The 18,239-nt window shown below is 42.2% G+C and overlaps 1 protein-coding gene across 1 annotated transcript; it reads left to right on the top strand.

The window, feature by feature from the left end:
• Window positions 1-10,169: 10,169 nt before the first annotated feature.
• On the top strand, window positions 10,170-14,720 carry RGS2 (regulator of G protein signaling 2). The gene is made up of 5 exons (XM_039483977.1): window positions 10,170-10,423; window positions 11,759-11,860; window positions 11,971-12,032; window positions 12,934-13,100; window positions 13,648-14,720. The coding sequence occupies exons 1-5, from the start codon at window positions 10,317-10,319 to the stop codon at window positions 13,840-13,842; spliced, it is 633 nt and encodes a 210-aa protein (XP_039339911.1). The 5' UTR covers window positions 10,170-10,316; the 3' UTR covers window positions 13,843-14,720.
• Window positions 14,721-18,239: the final 3,519 nt, after the last annotated feature.

Raw genomic sequence — 18,239 nt, forward strand, 5'->3', positions numbered from 1 at the left:
GATGGGGCGTCCAGTATTCCCAGGTTTATGGATCTTGGGTAGCAGATAGAATACCCCTGCTCGGGGCTCTAGGGGTGTGTCTGTGTAGATTTGTTACTGTGCTTCTTCAGGGAGTTTCTTGAGCAGATGGTGTAATTTTTTTTTGGTAACCCTCAGGGGGATCAGATGGTAATGGCCTGTAGAATGTGGTGTCAGAGAGTTGACTAGCAGCCTCTCGTTCATATTCCGACCTGTTCATGATGACGACAGCACCTCCTTTGTCAGCCTTTTTAATTATAATGTCAGAGTTGTTTCTGAGGCTGTGGATGGTGTTGTGTTCTGCACAGTTGAGGTTATGGGGCAAGTGATGCTGTTTTTCCACAATTTCAGCCCGTGCACGTCTGTGGAAGCATTCTGTATAGAAGTCCAGTCTAAATTTGTTAGTCTCTATGGTGCCACTAGGACTCCTCATTGTTTTTGCTGATACAGACTAACACGGTGTAATGGTGCAACGACTCACCCTACGGTGCCTCCTGCTGGTCGTCCAGGGAATTAGCTCTCCAGCCTTTGGCACACCCTCTGCAGGCCCAAGTCTCACCTGTCACTGGCCCTGTGTCCCTCCCGGACCCCTTGAGCGCTGCCCTCTGGCAGTACCCCTTCAACTCTCTGGGTCTCCCTTCCCAGGGGAACCCCCTACCCCCACCTCACCTCAGTTGCTACTGCCAGTCACCATCTAGCACCCACTCACTGGGACAGACTTCAATCTGTAAAGGCCACTCATCACTGGCAAGGGGGGTTTGGACCTGTTGCCTCTGCCTAACCTTGGGCTGCCCCTCTGCAACCCCAGTACCTGCCTTAGGCCTTCAGCTAGGCTTGCAGCCTGGGGGTTTTCCGGGCTGGAGCTCCCCAAGCCTTCCCTCAGCCCTGCTCCACTCCCAGTACCCTGCTCAGGTCCCTGGTAGCCAGGCCCTTCTCTCTCTACAGGCAGAGAGAGAGAGAGTCTCTGTACTCCTGGCTTGCAGCCTCTTATATGGGCCAGCTGAGCCTGATTGGGGCATGGCCCCAGCTGTTACTGCCTTCCCCAATCAGCCCAGGCTTTGCTTCGCAGCCTCAGCCCTATCCCAGGGCTAGCTTTGACCTTTCCAGGGCCGGAAGGGGTGACCACCCTGCTACACATGGCTACCACTCTGAAACCTGTCATTCTACATAGCGCCCTTCAACACAAACAATCCCAGAGTTCTGATATATAGAGAGATTATTTTATCCACCAGTGAAATACAGTCTTCTTGGGTAAAGCACAGCAGCCATTTAACAGTTTTTTGGGGGGAGAGGAGTTGGAGGGGGAGTGGCAGGGAATGGGAAATGAGGAAACACATGCCAGATCCTAAACCCATTGAAGTCAGTGGAAAGACTCCCATTAACTTCAGAGGCCTTTGGATTAGGGTCTAGAAACAAACCATATACCATTGAAATTACAAGGGGAATTAGGACTTTAGGGATGTAATTAACAGCTCTCAAATGAGGCAATAACTCTGAGGTTAAAGTCCGTGTTTTGACAGAAAATGCCACAAGCTGCGGCAGTTCTATCACTCCTCCAGAAGATGGTGCCATCAGCAGCAGAATACCCTTTGTACCATGCTAGAGCATTAGTTATTAAGCAGTACTGTCATTGGATCACCACCCATGTGCCCCATCATAGCTGGGCACTGTGCCCCCCAGCCACTATGGCTCACGTTTCCCAAGGTGGCTCTGGTGGCTCATGGTTCAGCTCTCTGGTCAGGTCACTATGAAAGTTAAACCAACCCCAATACCCTTTCTGTGGTAGCCGGGTCCAAATTCACAGTCCCAAAACAAACAAAAATAAATGAGTCTTTGCCCCAGCCAAGCTTAGTTCTCAGTCCCTCTCATGTATTATCCACCCACCCTCTGGGTTCGGCTCTCAGATCTCACTCTTCCCCTCAGGTGGAGCACTCTGTGCCATGGCCTGGATTACCAACCAGTCATAGATCCCTGTGAAACCCAAAGAGTCCAGTGTCAGACCTCTAGAGTCTAGGCACAATCACACTGGCCACAGTCCTATTCAGTTCATGATTCCAGCCAGGCTTGTCTCCCCAGCTTTGAGCTCTCCTTCCTGCCCATCCTCAACTGAGTGAGCTCTCCCCTTTTTAGCTCCTTCCTACAGTTTCTCCTAACCTCCATCACACCCACTACAGGTTTAGCAGGCAGGGCTGACTGTGCTCACTGCAATTTCTTACCCATTCCAGACCATTTGGGGTTTGTATGCCCCAATCACAAGTAGCAACTCAAGGCCTCGATCAATATCAGGGCCCCGTTGTTCTAGACCAGGGGTAGGCAACCTATGGCACGCATGCCGAAGGCAGCACGCGAGCTGATTTTCAGTGGCACTCACACTGCCCAGGTCCTGGCCACTGGTCTGGGGAGCTCTGCATTTTAATTTAATTTTAAATGAAGCTTAAACATTTTAAAAACCTTATTTACTTTACATACAACAATAGTTTAGTTATATATTATAGACTTCTAGAAAGAGACCTTCTAAAAATGTTTAAATGTATTACTGGCATGCGAAACCTTAAATTAGAGTGAATAAATGAAGACGCGGCACAGCACTTCTGAAAGGTTGCCGACCCCTGCTCTAGACTTTGCACAAACACATAAGGATGACAGCTCTCTCTGACCTCGGGAGCCTACTTAAGCCATGAAGTCAAGGCAAAAATGCCATTTACTGAATCAACACCATCATCTGTAGCACACTGGTGTTCCTTAGAGGTTTCCCATCCAACCTCCTAATTGATCCATCTCAATTTAGCGAATGATATCTAACAGGAGCACAGCACAAGATAGTATAGCTCCAAACACAGAACTATTTGTAGGAAATACTTCATTTACAGACATACCTATGCACCTTAGGACACATGTATCACAGGCAAAAAGACATGATCCAACCCTCTCAAAGCCTTAATCTTATTCTTTCACTTTTTAAATTATTTATGTAACCATTCTGCCAGATGGCAGATGGCAGCAACAACGGCCAAGTTCAATAAGCCTATGGGCCTTTTCTAAAAATAAAAGAAATGGATGGCTTGAGCCACCATGCAAAGCCGTATTCCCACTTCTGACTCCAGAAAACTAAAAGGTAACCTCTCTGGTCACAAGTCCAGGTTTGCCTCATCCCCGCCCCCACTCCAAAGCACACAGGAATCCTCTCTAACAAAAGCCTTCGATTGGGGAAAACACAAACATTTACATAAAATAAGCATAGCAAAACCCAAACAGTATAACCCATCCCCACTGTGTGTTAGTTTGCCCCACGGGTAGAGGGCCAAAATCTCAATATGCACCCACCTAAAGTTCAATTATGAGCCCAGCTGGGTCTAGGAGTGATCAGGGTGGTTGCTAGTGGGTGACTCTCCCTAATTGTCCACTTCAATCCAGCAATCCCTGCTACACTAGGTCCCGCTTCACTGCCTCTGGTCCTCCATCACTTCTGGTCCAGTCCAGTCCTGTTCTGTAGCATCAAGTTTGTGCTGCTGTCAATGCAGACCTGCAGAATCTACTCCACCATTGCTGGTCAGGGTACACAGAGGCTGCTCTGCAAAGGATTTCAGATCTCTGGTGGGGAACAAAGAGCGCCACGAGATAACTTAGCAGACTCTTGGCCCTCTGGACAGAGTCCTTGGTCTCTCAGAAGCCTTCAGCTATCCCTCCTGCCTTGAATTTTGGGCTCCGTGCCCTTTTAGGTCAGGGGACTCACTTTACCCCAGGCTATACCACTCATAATTTCTCCCTCAACATAAAAAAACCATTTACATCTCATGGATCAGTAACTGGTTAAAAGACAGGTAACAAAGGGAAGGAATAAATGGTTACTTTTCAGAATGGAGAGAGGTAAAGTGGTGTCCCCCGGGGTCTGTACTGGGACATATTCATAAATCTGGAAAAAGGGGTAAACAGTGAGGTGGCAAAATTTGCAGATGATACAAAATTACTCAAGATAGTTAAGTTCAAAGCAGACTGCGAAAAACTACAAAGGGATCTCACAAAACTGGGTAACAAAATGCAGATTAAATTCAATGTTGATAAATGCAAAGTAATGCACATTGGAAAACATAATCCCAACTAGACATATACAATGATGGGGTCTAGATTAGCTGTTACCACTCAAGAGAGATATCTTGGAGTCATTGTGGACAGTTCTCAGAAAACATCCACTCAATGTACAGTGGCAGTTGAAAAAGCTAACAGAATGTTGGGAATTATTAAGAAAGGAATAGATAATAAAACAGAAAATATAAATCCATGGTATGCCCACATCTTGAATACTGCATGCAGATATGGTCGCCTCATCTCAAAAAAGATATATTGGAATCGGAAAAGGTTCAGAAAAGGGCAACAAAAATGATTAGGGGTATAGAACAGCTTCCATCTGAGGAGAGATTAATAAGATTGGGACTTTTCATCTTGAAAAAGAGATGACTAAGCGGGGGATATGATAAAGGTCTATAAAATCAGGACTGCTGTGGAGAAAGTAAATAAGGAAGTTTTATTTACTCCTTCTCATAACACAAAAATTGGGGGTCACCAAATGAAATTAATAGGCAACAGGTTTAAAGCAAACAAAAGAAAGTATTTTTTCACACAACACACAGTCAACCTGTGGAACTATTTGCCAGAGGATGTTGTGAAGGCCAAGACTATAACAGGGTTAAAAAAAGAACTAGAAAAATTCATGGAGGATAGGTCCATCAGTGGCTATTAACTGGATGGGCAGGGATGGTGTTCCTAGCCTCTGTTTGCCAGAAGGTGGGAATGGGCAACAGGGGATGGATCACTCGATGATTACCTGGTCTGTTCATTCTCTCTGGGGCACCTGGCATTGGCCACTGTCGGAAGACAGGATACTGGGCTAGATGGACCCTTGGTCTGACCAAGTATGGCCATTCTTATGTTACTTTCCAAAAGCAGAACACAACCAAACTCCAAATAAACCATAAAACATACAGAAATGCACTGGGATAAAATTAAATATGTAAAGCCAAGCCTGCCAGAACTAGCTTTTACCCTTTGTCCCATACTCTCTGGCACATCACACTAGCCTTCTAATTCTGGGGCTAATATTTATTTAATCTACAGAGGCATAGATAGATAAATGATTAGAATTTTGTTTTTTTTAAAGTCGGCTTAGAGAGTTTTCTTTCCTGAGGCTCTTACAATAGCAACTAAATAAAACATAAACAATTCAAAGGCAGAAGTGTAGGGGGGAAGAGTCAGAATCTTCAGTCATCCAGTGACAGAAGGGTAAGGGAAAGAAAGAGGCAGGATTTAGCTAGCAGAAGAGGAAAAATGCTTAGAGCACAGTACGAGGAACTGATGCCCACATGCAGGTATTTACCAGTGCATTAGTTTGCAGAGTAGGAGGGAGTCTTCCCTAATTCAGAACTAGATTTATATCTACTCATCCATAACTATTTTGCTTCTATAATAACTTCCACTCCCAAACATAGACATTGCTCTCTTTAAAGGACTAGAATTGTGTGGATTTAGTGTTGTGAAAAGAGGAGATTTTTAGCTCTGGCTAGACCCACACATAGGCTGTGGTGAGAGCAGTGCCATTTTTCTCACACAAATCTGCCAATAAGCTTCACTCCTGACCTGTAACACTTTCATCATTTCCTGGATTTCTCTTCAAGAGACTGTCAATTGTGGGGAAGCTTTGTAATGGGAACAAACATCCACTGGCATAAGGGACTGGAATAAGACTACTACAGTCATTTCCACATGCTACATAGCCAAAGGAAAAAAATTCTCCTCTCTAATTTGTCGCATGGATCTATATTGCATATACTGCACTCTTCAGTGTGTCTAGCCTGGGAATTCCATTGGTGCAAAGAGGGCAGAATCTGCCACTGAGAGTGACAATAGCAAAAATGTTGACCTCCATGGGTGAAAGGTAAACTCATTAAGGGCCTGATCCAGCTCTCATTTAAGTCAAAGGCCAAACTCCTACTGACTTCAGTGGTGCAGGTTCAAGACTAAGACATTCTATCACCTGCCTCTTTTCTTGACCCCCTTAATAATGGGCTAAAAGTCATACAAATACACTGAAGTCGAGAGAAACGTGGAGAAAAAGATTTGGAGTTAAGTTTGCAGTTAGCCTAAACCACCACTTCTTTGTGGATTTGAAAGGTGGTGTGTCAGCATTCACCAGTGGTGAATTAGAACTAACTGGGACAAATTATTTTTTCTCAGTTACACAAATGAAACTCCTAGAGTCACCAAAATCCAGTTCCCACAGAAGTCAAGAGGAGTTGCCCCTGCATAACTGAGCATAGACTGTGGCCCATAATATGCTGACATTTTGGAGAGATTTAACAGAAAAATAGTGACTAACCGTGCAGACTTGAAAACCAGAAATACTGCACACAGCAAGTTTCCACACTCTGCTACATCAGTGCAGCCGACTGCTGGTATTCAGCTCCAGTTCAGGGCTTCTCTGCCAATCAATAAACAATTAATTATCTGGTGGTTTTCAGATTGGACTAATGTCTACTAAGAGAAGAAGTAGGCCAAGGTTAAGATGCCAACTCATTTTCCCCTTTGTAACTGGTATGTGTTTCATCTTTGGAGATGCATTCAGATTCCACAGAAATGTAAGACTACTGTGCTATTTTGCCACCCCGGCCTAGGAAAGATAGAAATCAGGGAAAGAGAATAGTTTCTAACAATAAGAGTTGGTGCCACTAAAATAGTCTGTTCATTGAGCACAGAGATAAATATTATTTTTTCTCCGAACCTCTTACTTGAGAAGCCAGATTTGGGATGTTTTACATGTTACAATAAAAGAGTTTGCTAGCAATATGTTAACTAGCAGAGGGTGTCCTGGTGTAAACTAGTACTTTTTCTCCCTCTATGTATATATCTCCACAGCATTTGGATATAGAACTCATTTGAGCTTCTGTTCTTTGAACTGTAGCTTGCATTGTGCTGAACTGTACGAGATGTTTCTCTGAGGAACAATGCCCAGCAGAGCCAAACTGATTTCTTTCATGTTGATCAGTTAGATTAAAAGTTGAGTTCCCCAAAATAAGTGTAAATATAACGGAACCTAGAATTCCTCAGAACTCCTACTCCAATTTCAGAATGCACATATATCAAAGCTGTCAAAAGGTATGTGGCTGGTACTGGAATATGCAGAAAAATAAATTCATTTTTTCTTCTAACTCTTTAATACTTTTATTTAATAAGAATGCTTTTTCAGTTATCCCCATTTTATTTTCCGTGCAGTAAGTTTCCTAAACTTTACCAAGCTGCTCTGAATGGCTTTTGTATCCTGTAGCTCATAATCTGATTTGGGCCTTATCTACACTAGATTGTTATGGGAATCTCTCATTACTGCATTACCACAGGTGGAGCCATGCCAGTTGTAACAATGGGGGCGCACTAATGCAAACAAGGTGCACCGATTTCTACCAGTATTATCCAAAGCTGTTCTGAGCAGGATTAGATGACATGGTGGGTATCAATGTCAGTGCCTTGTTTATGTGAGTATTCCAAGGAGTGAGGCTGAGTCAATGGGAGATTGCCAAAGTGCAGCGTAGACACAGCCTGTTTGATTTACAGAGCTGTGCTGAGCTGACTGGACTCCAAACATTTACATCCTCACATTAGAGTCAAAGGTCAGTATCCCTGTGAATCCTGCAAATGACGCTGATGGTAGCCTGCCAACAGTGGTTGAGAAGCTTGCAAAATTCTGAAGTACTAGTGCCTCACCAGCATATGTGAAACTCTTACAGGTGACAACACAGTCCACTGGGGATTAGGGATGGGCAAACCTGTTTGATTTGAAACTGCCCTAGGCCTTACCCCAGTTAGAACCTATTCCAAGGGTCAAAGTAATCCATGTGAGAGGTTTCTTCTCTCTCACTGAACACCAACATCTTAATAAGCTTTGGTTAAGCATCTACAATTTGGGGTCTTATCCAAATCAAACCTATGAACCTTCTGTTGTTTGCTCAACCCAGGAAAATACACTATTGACAACCATAGAAGTGGCTTGCAGGGAACAGCTGACATATTCCCAGGCATCTGCCAAACAGTACAGTTGGCTCTAGTTTGGTATATGGAAAGTCTCAGCATTTTGTCTTGTTTTTATTGTGAACGGCTTTATTGCTTTTTTTTTCCAATTAACTATAAAAATGGAAGTGCCTGTTAAGCAAGACTCTTATCAGCTGTTTAATCTCTAAGCATGTGGGGGGTGGGAGGGTGAATAAATAGTGATGCAGAAATGATGCAAACTGGAAATAAGATTAGAGATATTTTAAATATTACTCTAAAACTCTACCTTAACTATATAGATTAAAATAGAAATATATAGACTGTATTATAGAAGAACTAACATGAGTTTAATTTAAGATTCCATTGTGCTAATGGTATGCGTTACAATAAAAATACTGCTATTTTGTTTTTAAGATGGAAGCTATACAAAATGTTTCCTTGTATTTTCTTACTGTAATATTAAGCTTTTATGTAAGGTGACTTACTTGTTTGCATGCTGAACTATATTCTCCATCTGTGTATTACAGTGGCTGATGAAATAAACGATACTGAAGGTGGTAGGAGGCATGCTGCAATAATCATAGGTCAGGAACCTTACAATTTGAGCTCTATTCTATGTTGGTAGAGGGAGAAAAAGTACTGGTTTATACCAGGACACCCTCTGCTGGTTAAGATATTGTGGGAGGTAGCACATGAATCCTGAAATTGTAGCTAAAGATTGAGGCATAGGGATAAACTATTACAGCTGCAGGCACCGGCAGTAATTTGCACAATTGATTGGCAAATGGCAGAGTTATGAAAGCATATGGAAGACAAGCCTGCTAGGTTTGGCACTCAGTCCTACTCTAGTGGCAGCTGAGACCTCTGGATCTTAATACCTGAGCCTGGCCCTCTAATGCATGAGCTAAAAGACCCAGGTCTGCGAGCCATGGCTGTAGCAGGCTCATCAATCTTTAGTTGGCCTTGCCACCATTAGTGGGGGACAGAGTGCCACACCCTGCAGGCATGGCTTACATCTATATGTTCATAATGCTTATGAGGGGAAAAAATTAGTTCAAGTTATCACTGAGATAAAATCTACCATGTATTGTACACTCAAACTTTCCATATCTTTCTTTTGTAAGGGAATTTGAATCTGGCTTTAGAATCCTCCTCTATTTTTTCTAATGGGCTGTGCACACTCAAAAGAATTGGCTTCTTGGAAAACAAAAAGTTTTTAGCATATAGGTTGTTATAAAAATGAATTTCCAATGTATAGAACTGAACATAAACCTGTTGCCTAACCCTCACCAGGTACTAGAGAGAATTAGCCCCTTCCTATGCCAAGTCCCCTAAAAGACTTTCAGGCAAATATTAGAACAAGAACAAGCACAGGTTGTACAAACATTTCCAAGTGCAAAACTTTTTGCAACACTGGAACTGTAACCTTTTAGTCCCAAAGGAATAATGTTAGGAATGCAGATGGTTCAGCAGCGATCCTGGTACATCTTCTCCTTACCAAGGGTAAACTGATGAGAAATATGAGGCATTGCTTAGCTTAGCTGGCATTTTTAAAATGAATGGTAGAACACTAGCGAGACAATGCCAGACTACTTTCAGACTGCCAAAAGTGCAGTAGCAAATCTTATTTTGTTAGCACTATTGTTGTTAAGATATTAATCCAGTAATAGAAATGAATTAATGCGCTTAGCCCTTTTCAAGGGATATTTTCCTTTTGCAGGCTGGAGTGGGGCCAAGGGGGTAACTTTATAAGCACAGCAGCTAGACCCCCTTGCACTATTACTACCTATTATCTTTCTCTCCATGTCGGATAATAAGCCAAGTCATTGATCCTACACTTCTGTCTTCAAATGTGCAAGGCATTCAAGCTCTGTGCATGCACACACAACAGCCCCCACCCCCACCCCCCCAAAAAAAAGAGAGAGAGCTCTCCAACTTGCTGAAATCTGCAGTCAGGCAGTTGCAGGAACCAGACCGGTTTTTTGCAAGAGAAGACTGCATAAAGCAAAAGGGAACACTGCGTCAGCACTGTACTCAGTGTAAGAGCCTTTTAAGGACGTGACAGGGGAGTGTGCTTTGGTGTGCTTCCCCACAAGCAAATCAACGTGCTCAGGAGGTGTAACCGAAACCCAACCCATTCCCCTACAGCCTTCTATAAAGAGAGGCTGCCTTTCTCGCTCTTCAAGTTCAACTTCTGAGTGAAGAAAAGGCTGCTGCAGTGGCTGGCGGATCAGCGATAGACCCTGGGATAAAACAAAAGAAGTATGCAAAGTGCAATCTTCTTTGCTCTTCAGCACAACTGTGGACAAATGGAGAAAACTCCCAGCAGCTGCCAAAACGAGGAGAAGAAAGGAAAGATGAAGAGAACTATGTGAGTTTATATATTTATAGCAGGTCTAATTCATATAAAGAGCCACCCTTTGCTTTCAAAACAATGATTCAAACTAGGGAGGTTGCATCTCAGTAGGGAAAAAAGAGAAACTATTTATATTATTCCTTAAGCTATTTGACAGAGTTGACTTTTTAAAAAAATCACTTTGGGTGCAATATGTGAGTAGTGCAAGAGTGGGTTAATTTATGTATTTGATGTCATAAGGAGTTTTTAAAAATGGAGAAATATCTCCACTGCAAAAACCCTGATGTGCAAAAAATCTTGTATTTGCTGAACTGGTCCTTTGATGAGAAATGTAACTGTCAGTGGCAGTTCAGAAAGAATGTAGATCTTGTGCAGAAATGGTTTATTTCAGTTCATGTCTGAGTGGTGAAAATGTAAGCACATTTTCCCCCCTTTTGTTGTTCACGTAGCAAGCGGTGCAATTTTACATTGGATTGGTGTCTTCAAATGGCTCTGTCATTTAAACTATTTTACAGGGTTTGCTCCTTGCCAAAGCAAAACAAAAACAAAAAAATGTGAAAATCTTTCATTATTATATTTATAATGAATATCCTGTTTGCACTGTCTGGATAAGACATGATATTTGCAGTGTAAGGGACAAAATTATTCTGCAATTCCCGTTTCACATAGAGACTAGTGGAGATGATTTTGTGCTGCAGCTCCTGCAGAGTTTAATCTCACCTGTTTTACAGATTTCACCAGGTGGCCCTAAACTGGAGTATCTTCCACACTGAAAATATATTCTTTTAGATTGGGGAGATCCAGTTTTTGGCTCTTCCAAAAATTTGGCAGGAAGAGATTAAATCTCCAAATCCATATTGATGCACAGTTGAAGAGGGTTTTCTAAATATCTGAGCACCAGGAGGCCCCCCGCCCAATAGTTTTCACTCAGCTAAAACTCCCATTGAGCACAGACAACAGTAGTGGGCCCCTAGGGGAGAACAGAGGTCAGTGTGCTGTGTTCCTCACATACAGAAGCATACCTCTGGTTATGAAATTCATAGATGCCTTAGTTACAATTAGTCACTTTCCAGTCCCTGTGGGCTCTCTTGCTCCAGTCAGTGGAAAAAAACTGCTGTTGACTGAAATAGAAGGATTGGGTCCTATTTTTTTGAAATAGAAAAAGATTTGGGGCTTAATCCCACAGTTATTAAGCAGGCAAAACTACCATCAACTTCAAGGGAAATTTTGCATTCTCTTTATAGACTGCAGGATTAGTCCCATCTCTGGTCAAAATGTGCAAAGCTGGAAGGATAGTTTCAGTTAACTCATTTTAATGTATTCCCCTCCCCCTTCCTCTTTCTCTTCTAGCATTAAGGACTGGAAAACAAGGTTGAGCTATTTCCTGCAGAACTCTTCCACTTCTACAAAGACAAAGTCCAACAAAAAAGGAAAGCAACATACTTACTTCAGGTAACTTAAATATACAGATTTCACTCAAATGAATCTCAAATATTTTAACATGCAAGGAACAGAAATATATGCTGTGCAATCTAACTAATGTTCTCCGTCCTTTTATATAGACCTTCTCCTGAAGAAGCCCAGCTGTGGTCAGAAGCTTTTGATGAACTTCTAGCTAATAAATGTAAGTCAGCCTGAAAAGAGTAACAAATCAATGTAAAAATAGAAACATGTTATGGTCTTGCTGGAGGTTTTTGTAATAGAAAAGGCTACTTCAGATGAGACTAAGCAATGGTTTTCCATGTACATCAGGATTATGAATTGCCCTTTGAACCTCATGCATGCAGCTTGATATTGGTCTCAGACACTTCTATTTTAAACAACACAAAGCCCCACTTCATAAAAAGTATGTTCTTTAGCAAAGATTTTTATGCACTTAGAAATCCACTCCAAGACAAATCCTTGTTCCAGTGCTATTAGAAATATACACATTAAGCCACTGTGAGCTTGATCCTGCAATGGAGTCAATGAGAGTTGAATCTTCTGTGGGTTTTACAGCCGCTCTGCAAAGAAAACCACTTAATTGCTGAACCAAAAAAAAAAATTATATCAGCATTTGATAATCAACTTTGAGTCACTCTTTCCATTGCAAATGTCTTCCAGCGATTTATAGCTCTGTTGTAAATATTTACTCCAGTCTAAAGGTTAATATACTAGAACTCAGATCTGGAGAGAAACTGTATAATGAAGAGTTTTGTTTTATGGTTGTTGGGTTTTTTGTTTTGTTTTGGTAAACCTAGCCGTATGTTAAAGGAAGTGTGCTGACTTTACGTGGTTTTCATTTTTTGCACTTTTCCTTCAAAAATAGCTTCAGTTATTTAAAAAGAAAGTCTGGCAAACTGTGGGAACCTAAATATATACTTTATATACATATACATAGGCAATTATTGAAAGTGTCCTGGCAGCTCTGAAAGAAATACGAACACTGAGAGCAGATATATTTTTGGTAGGGAAAGACTATTGCTAAATGCAAGATTCCTGGAATATTTTCACCTCATACATTTCTCCCTTTTCTTGCTCCCCAGATGGTCTTGCAGCTTTTCGAGCTTTTTTGAAGTCAGAGTTCTGCGAGGAGAACATCGATTTCTGGCTGGCCTGTGAGGACTTCAAGAAAATCAAGTCACCTCAGAAGCTGATATCCAAGGCTAAAAAGATCTACAATGAATTTATTGAAAAAGAAGCTCCCAAAGAGGTAAAAAAGCTCTCTGAAATTCCCACCCCCATGTCCACCATGGGCCCATGTTTTGAAATTTTGTTGCCCAAAATGCCCCTGAAAGCTGATTTATGCCCCTGAAAGCTGATTATTAACATCCAAATATTACCTCGATACCATAATTTATTCATCCCAGTTTCCCATGTTGGAAAATTGGGCCAGCAGTATTTTCACAGAGATTCTGGATCAGATCTTCAGCCTGGGTACATCAGCAAAAGTCATTAAAGTCTACAATGTATTTAAAGAGCATCCGCACTGAAATACGATTGTCATCATTTGAGTCTTTTCAGTTGCCCTGTAGTGCAATACATTATAGAAAATGTTCCTCATTACAAAACTATGGATTTTATCTTGCTTCCTTCTGAAGGAGGAGGCAGCCTTCAGGAGCTTCACTGGGAGCTTTGTCTGCCTCAAGGCTGCAGTACTAGGCCCTTAGTGTTAATGAAATCTCACTTTTATCTAACTTGTCTATGATATTTGCTTGAGGTGAACACTCTCAGTAACACATTCCCGCATTCTATTTCAGATAAACGTAGACTTTCAAACCAAGAACATGATTGCCCAGAATATCCATGAAGCAACACACACTTGCTTCAGTGCTGCACAGAAAAGAGTCTACAGCTTGATGGAGAATAACGCGTACCCACGATTTTTGGAGTCTGAATTCTATCAAGAACTGTGTAAAAAGTCACAGATTACCAGGGAGCCTCAAGGGACATGAACTCTGGAGGGAAGTGAAGTGGAAAATTCTGTTTCACCTGCTAAGGAAGAAGGCCATGTGTCCTAGCAGCTCCATAATCTGAAAGACTGAAATCCTGAATGTACAGAAGGTTTGCCCAGATGTAGTGGGGAAAAAATGGACAGAAATATAGCCTAAGCTGGTTTACAGTTGAGTGGTAAACAGTGATGTTAGAGGCCTAGGGATGGAGCCAGGAAAGCTGCTGGCCAGTGTCCAGGGATGATGCATTTTCCATCAGTGAACAGTGCAGAGAGAAGGTATTTCCATGCATTATCATAGCACTGTACATTGTCAGACTCCTTTTGTCACACTGAGAGCATTGATACTGTAGGTCAGATAAGATCTGCCTCTTTTAAGAGTAAACAAGCTCTGAGGCAGCACAGTGTAATCAAACATTTCTGGGAATTTGGACAGCTTTGAATAATTGATTGCATTTTTTTCCCCTAAACAACTGGTGGTATGTTATCACTCACTCACTTCTTAATACTGGTTCAGCTAACTAAAAATTTCCCAGCAGCAAATAGATTCATCAGTCTTCCATGTGACACTAAACACTGTCACTGTATAATGCAAAGAGATAAAGAGGGATACATTACACCTCTTTGGAGCAGAAGATGCTGAGTAGCTAACTACACTATCCAGGGCCAAATTCTGTCAGTGGGGCTGCATGCAGTGAAAGTAAGGGCAGAATCTGGCCCATAGCAAACAGGAGCTGTATAATACTATGTTATGTACACTAAGGCAGTGTTGAACACTCCTATTTATGCCAGGAATGCCACAAATCCTGTCCTGAGGGCAGCAAAACTTCAGGGAAGTGGTCTTTGAATTTTTTTTTTATAATAAATTATTTTGGTACAAGATTTCTCTGAGTATATATTTTTTTGCTTCCTAACAACTTGTCTTGCCTATACTCCATATATTAAAAATAAATAAATAAATAAATATCATAGAATCATGGAATATCAGGGTTGGAAAGGACCTCAGGAGGTCATCTAGTCCAACCCACTGCTCAAAGCAGGACCAATCCCCAACTAAATCATCCCAGCCAGGGCTTTGTCAAGCCTGACCTTAAAAACCTCTAAGGAAGGAGATTCCACCACCTCCCTAGGTAACCCATTCCAGTGCTTCACCACCCTCCTAGTGAAAAAGTTTTTCCTAATATCCAACCTAAACCTCCCCCACTGCAACTTGAGACCATTACTCCTTGTTCTGTCATCAGGTACCACTGAGAACAGTCTAGATCCATCCTCTTTGGAACCCCCTTTCAGGTAGTTGAAAGCAGCTATCAAATCCCCCCTCATTCTTCTCTTCTGCAGACTAAACCATCCCAGTTCCATCAGCCTCTCCTCATAAGTCATGTGCTCCAGCCCACTAATCATTTTTGTTGCCCTCCGCTGGACTCTTTCTAATTTTTCCACATCCAATCTAGCTACACAAGACACTATCCAGCAATGGACAGGTAGGCAGGGGAGAACATATTGGGAATGGGTGCTATTCTATAGTTCCATTCCAAGTGGGATCTTAACTCCTAGCACTCAATAAGACTAGCATAAAGCTCTTAGGATAAGAACTGGCAGTGTCCCCAAAACAAAACAAAAAAAAAGGCAGGCAGGCATGCAAGCTTGATTAGTGCAAAGAAAAGCCTCCCAAAGTTTGCAAGACCAAGGAAAGCTTAAAAAACAGTGGAGAAATAAAGCACGCAAAAGAGAAAATGATACTCCTCCCACCAGCCTTAGCTGAAACAACTGGTAGGCAATGTGCCCCACAGATGAGGCACACATATTGCTGGACATGGCCACAAATCTCACAGGTGGATTTGCCAGTTAGAAAAGACCAGTCCGTTTCCATTTTTTAAATGGATCACACACTTTTACTTATTGGGGCTGGAAGAGAAACAGGTAGGAGCATTATTCCTCCATCAGGTCAGATGAGTCTGCCCTTGAAAAATTAGTACCAGCATTTTAGCAACAGCACAGCTGCAAGTCTGCTACTTCAGACAAGGCCTAAGGGATCTGACCCCCAGATCATGAAAACCTGCTCAGAGCAGGCTTAAGTGACAGAGGTAAAAACACATCAGCTTTGGCTAGGCCAGTATTTACATTGTTGCTAGCAGCAATACAGCTGTACGAGTGTTGTCAGGTGGGTACTAATTTTTTCTAGTATTGACAAAGTAGTCAGTGGAGTTGACAAAAATATTACACACACATGCACAACACACACAACGAGCAGCAGCAGTTTTGTCGGCAGGAGAGCGCTCCTGCCAACAAAGTGAGGTTCACACCAGCACTTTTCATCGGTAAAACTTCTGTCGTGCAAAGTTTCAGAACGTTCAATGAATAGAAGATTGTTGAGGGCAGAATAAATCTGGACAAGAAAAAGAAGTTTGGAGATAAATGTGAGAAGGGAAGGACAGGCAGTAGAAACAAAAATGAAACTGAGCAGCATATTCAGAAGTCTTGAGGTCTTTCTGAGTGTAGCCTTCATTAATTTGAGATCTACCATTCTCTCACTAGAAGGGAAAAACGTATAACGGCAGCAGGCCATAAAAGAGACCCAGTCTGGGAATATTTTAATTAATTTCCTCTACCTGTGGTTAAGACAGGCATGCGTGCAAAATGCAAACAGTGCAACAAAGAAATGCAAGGCCTGGCTTCCCAAATGAAACAACATCTTGAGAAGTGTTCCTTCTCAGGAGAAAGCTGTGTTGAAGACAATGAAAGGAACATGTCTGAACATTCAGGATCTTCAGATTGGTAACAACCAACAAGAATGCACTTTTATGTAGAAATCCATGATTAAATCAAGTCCTGACTAGTGATTTAAATCATGATTTAAATCAAATCCACCCTGGTGTACCCACATTACAAAACCTTTTTAGTAAAATAGTTGGGTCCCACACACACACTCTCTCCCTCCCTCCCTCCAACAGCTGCTGTACCAGTCTGCTGTGGGAATCCAACAGTACCTATTCAACAGTTCCTAGAACGGCCCCCTTGGACAGAGAGCAATGTGGACATTAGTAAAGTATGGCAATACCTAAAGGGCATTCTGGGAGATTGCTATTAACATCCTCATATCCCTTGAGAAATAATTGTATTTATTCTTTTGATGCCTAAAAAGTTACCGTGTTGGGCGACACATGTCCTGCACTCTGGGCATCCCTACAATAACAATAATTACAATTGGCACTTTTATATCAGTATCCAAGGGCAACAGATACCCTGCTCTACTCATTCCTTTCACAAGTAGCTGAATAGTTAACTCTCCCTCCTTCCCCAAGCAATGCTCCAACTAACAAAGAAAGACTCCCACTGCACAAAACCTCTTCTCCAAATGCCTAGGATGGGGGAAAAAAGGGCTTTGGAGCATCTGTGAACATGGTTAGCCGCTCCAGGCTGGGCAGATCAAGTGTGAGCACCCTCTGGAGTAGAAGGGCCTCGACAGAGAATGCCTTCTCTGCAGTTTACAGGTAGTTTACTGCCTAGCCTAGCACAAGGAGACAGATAACCAGTTCCCAAACTATTCACTTCGAATTCTACTTAGGAACTCATCATCACAAGCAAAATCATAGGATGAGCTTAGTGGAGACAAGGCGGTGCTCTGCTCTGCAAGCAGATTTATTTACTGAATTCCTGGTGTTGCAGGATTGACTGGCTGCTAAGGGCTGAGAATGGCAGTAGGAGGAATTCTACAGGGAATGAGACCTTCTAGACTGCCAGACCTGGGAGAGGTGGTCTTAAAGCTGGAGCGCTCTTGGGCTATTGCAACCTTTCCATTATTGCTTTGTTTAGGTGCCTTCAAGCTGGCCTGCATCACATTGAGCACTCATTTTGTGCTAGAAGCATAAGCAATGACTGCAGGAATAAAGTGATGCTGGGGACCCAGTTCTTAGCAATCTTAAATGAGGGAGAGGAGACCTGTTACTATCCTTATAGCAGAGTGGTGAGACTTGTGATGAAATCCTGAAAATATTTGGTGGTTTTTATTTTTTAAAAGGTCCAACTCCTGGAGACAACTGACTCGGTGAGAATCTCAGCTTTTATTTTACAGCTGTGGAGAGCTTGAAAATGTGACTCAAAACAGACCCTATAGGTTCAAAAACCAGAAGGTAAATAAAAAGCCCCCAAATTTGTTATTTTTAAAGATTCTCATTAATTTTAAGCCAACCTCATGATTTTTTAAAATGTTTGGGTTTGGCACCACTAGAGCTTGACCTGATATTGGAGCACCAGTCAACCTGTATCAGTAACCAGGTTGTGGGTGCTTGAGCCTAGAGGTTGGGACAGGAGTCAGGAAGCAGAGAGCAGATGCCAGAGCCACAGGTCACAGACAGAGTCAAGAGCTAAGAGTCAGAGGCCAGCATCAAAACCAGAACCAAA

This window comes from Mauremys reevesii, linkage group 8 (genome assembly GCF_016161935.1).
Source record: "Mauremys reevesii isolate NIE-2019 linkage group 8, ASM1616193v1, whole genome shotgun sequence".
NCBI classification, from domain to species: domain Eukaryota; kingdom Metazoa; phylum Chordata; order Testudines; family Geoemydidae; genus Mauremys; species Mauremys reevesii.

Bases quoted from the DNA above. Each gene is read 5' to 3' on its own strand.
- RGS2 (XM_039483977.1), top strand. From the start codon at position 10,317: ATGCAAAGTGCAATCTTCTTTGCTCTTCAGCACAACTGTGGACAAATG. The intron at 12,033-12,933 runs GTAAGTCAGCCT...CTTGCTCCCCAG, and splicing joins TGAACTTCTAGCTAATAAAT to ATGGTCTTGCAGCTTTTCGA. The intron at 13,101-13,647 runs GTAAAAAAGCTC...ATTCTATTTCAG, and splicing joins AAAAAGAAGCTCCCAAAGAG to ATAAACGTAGACTTTCAAAC.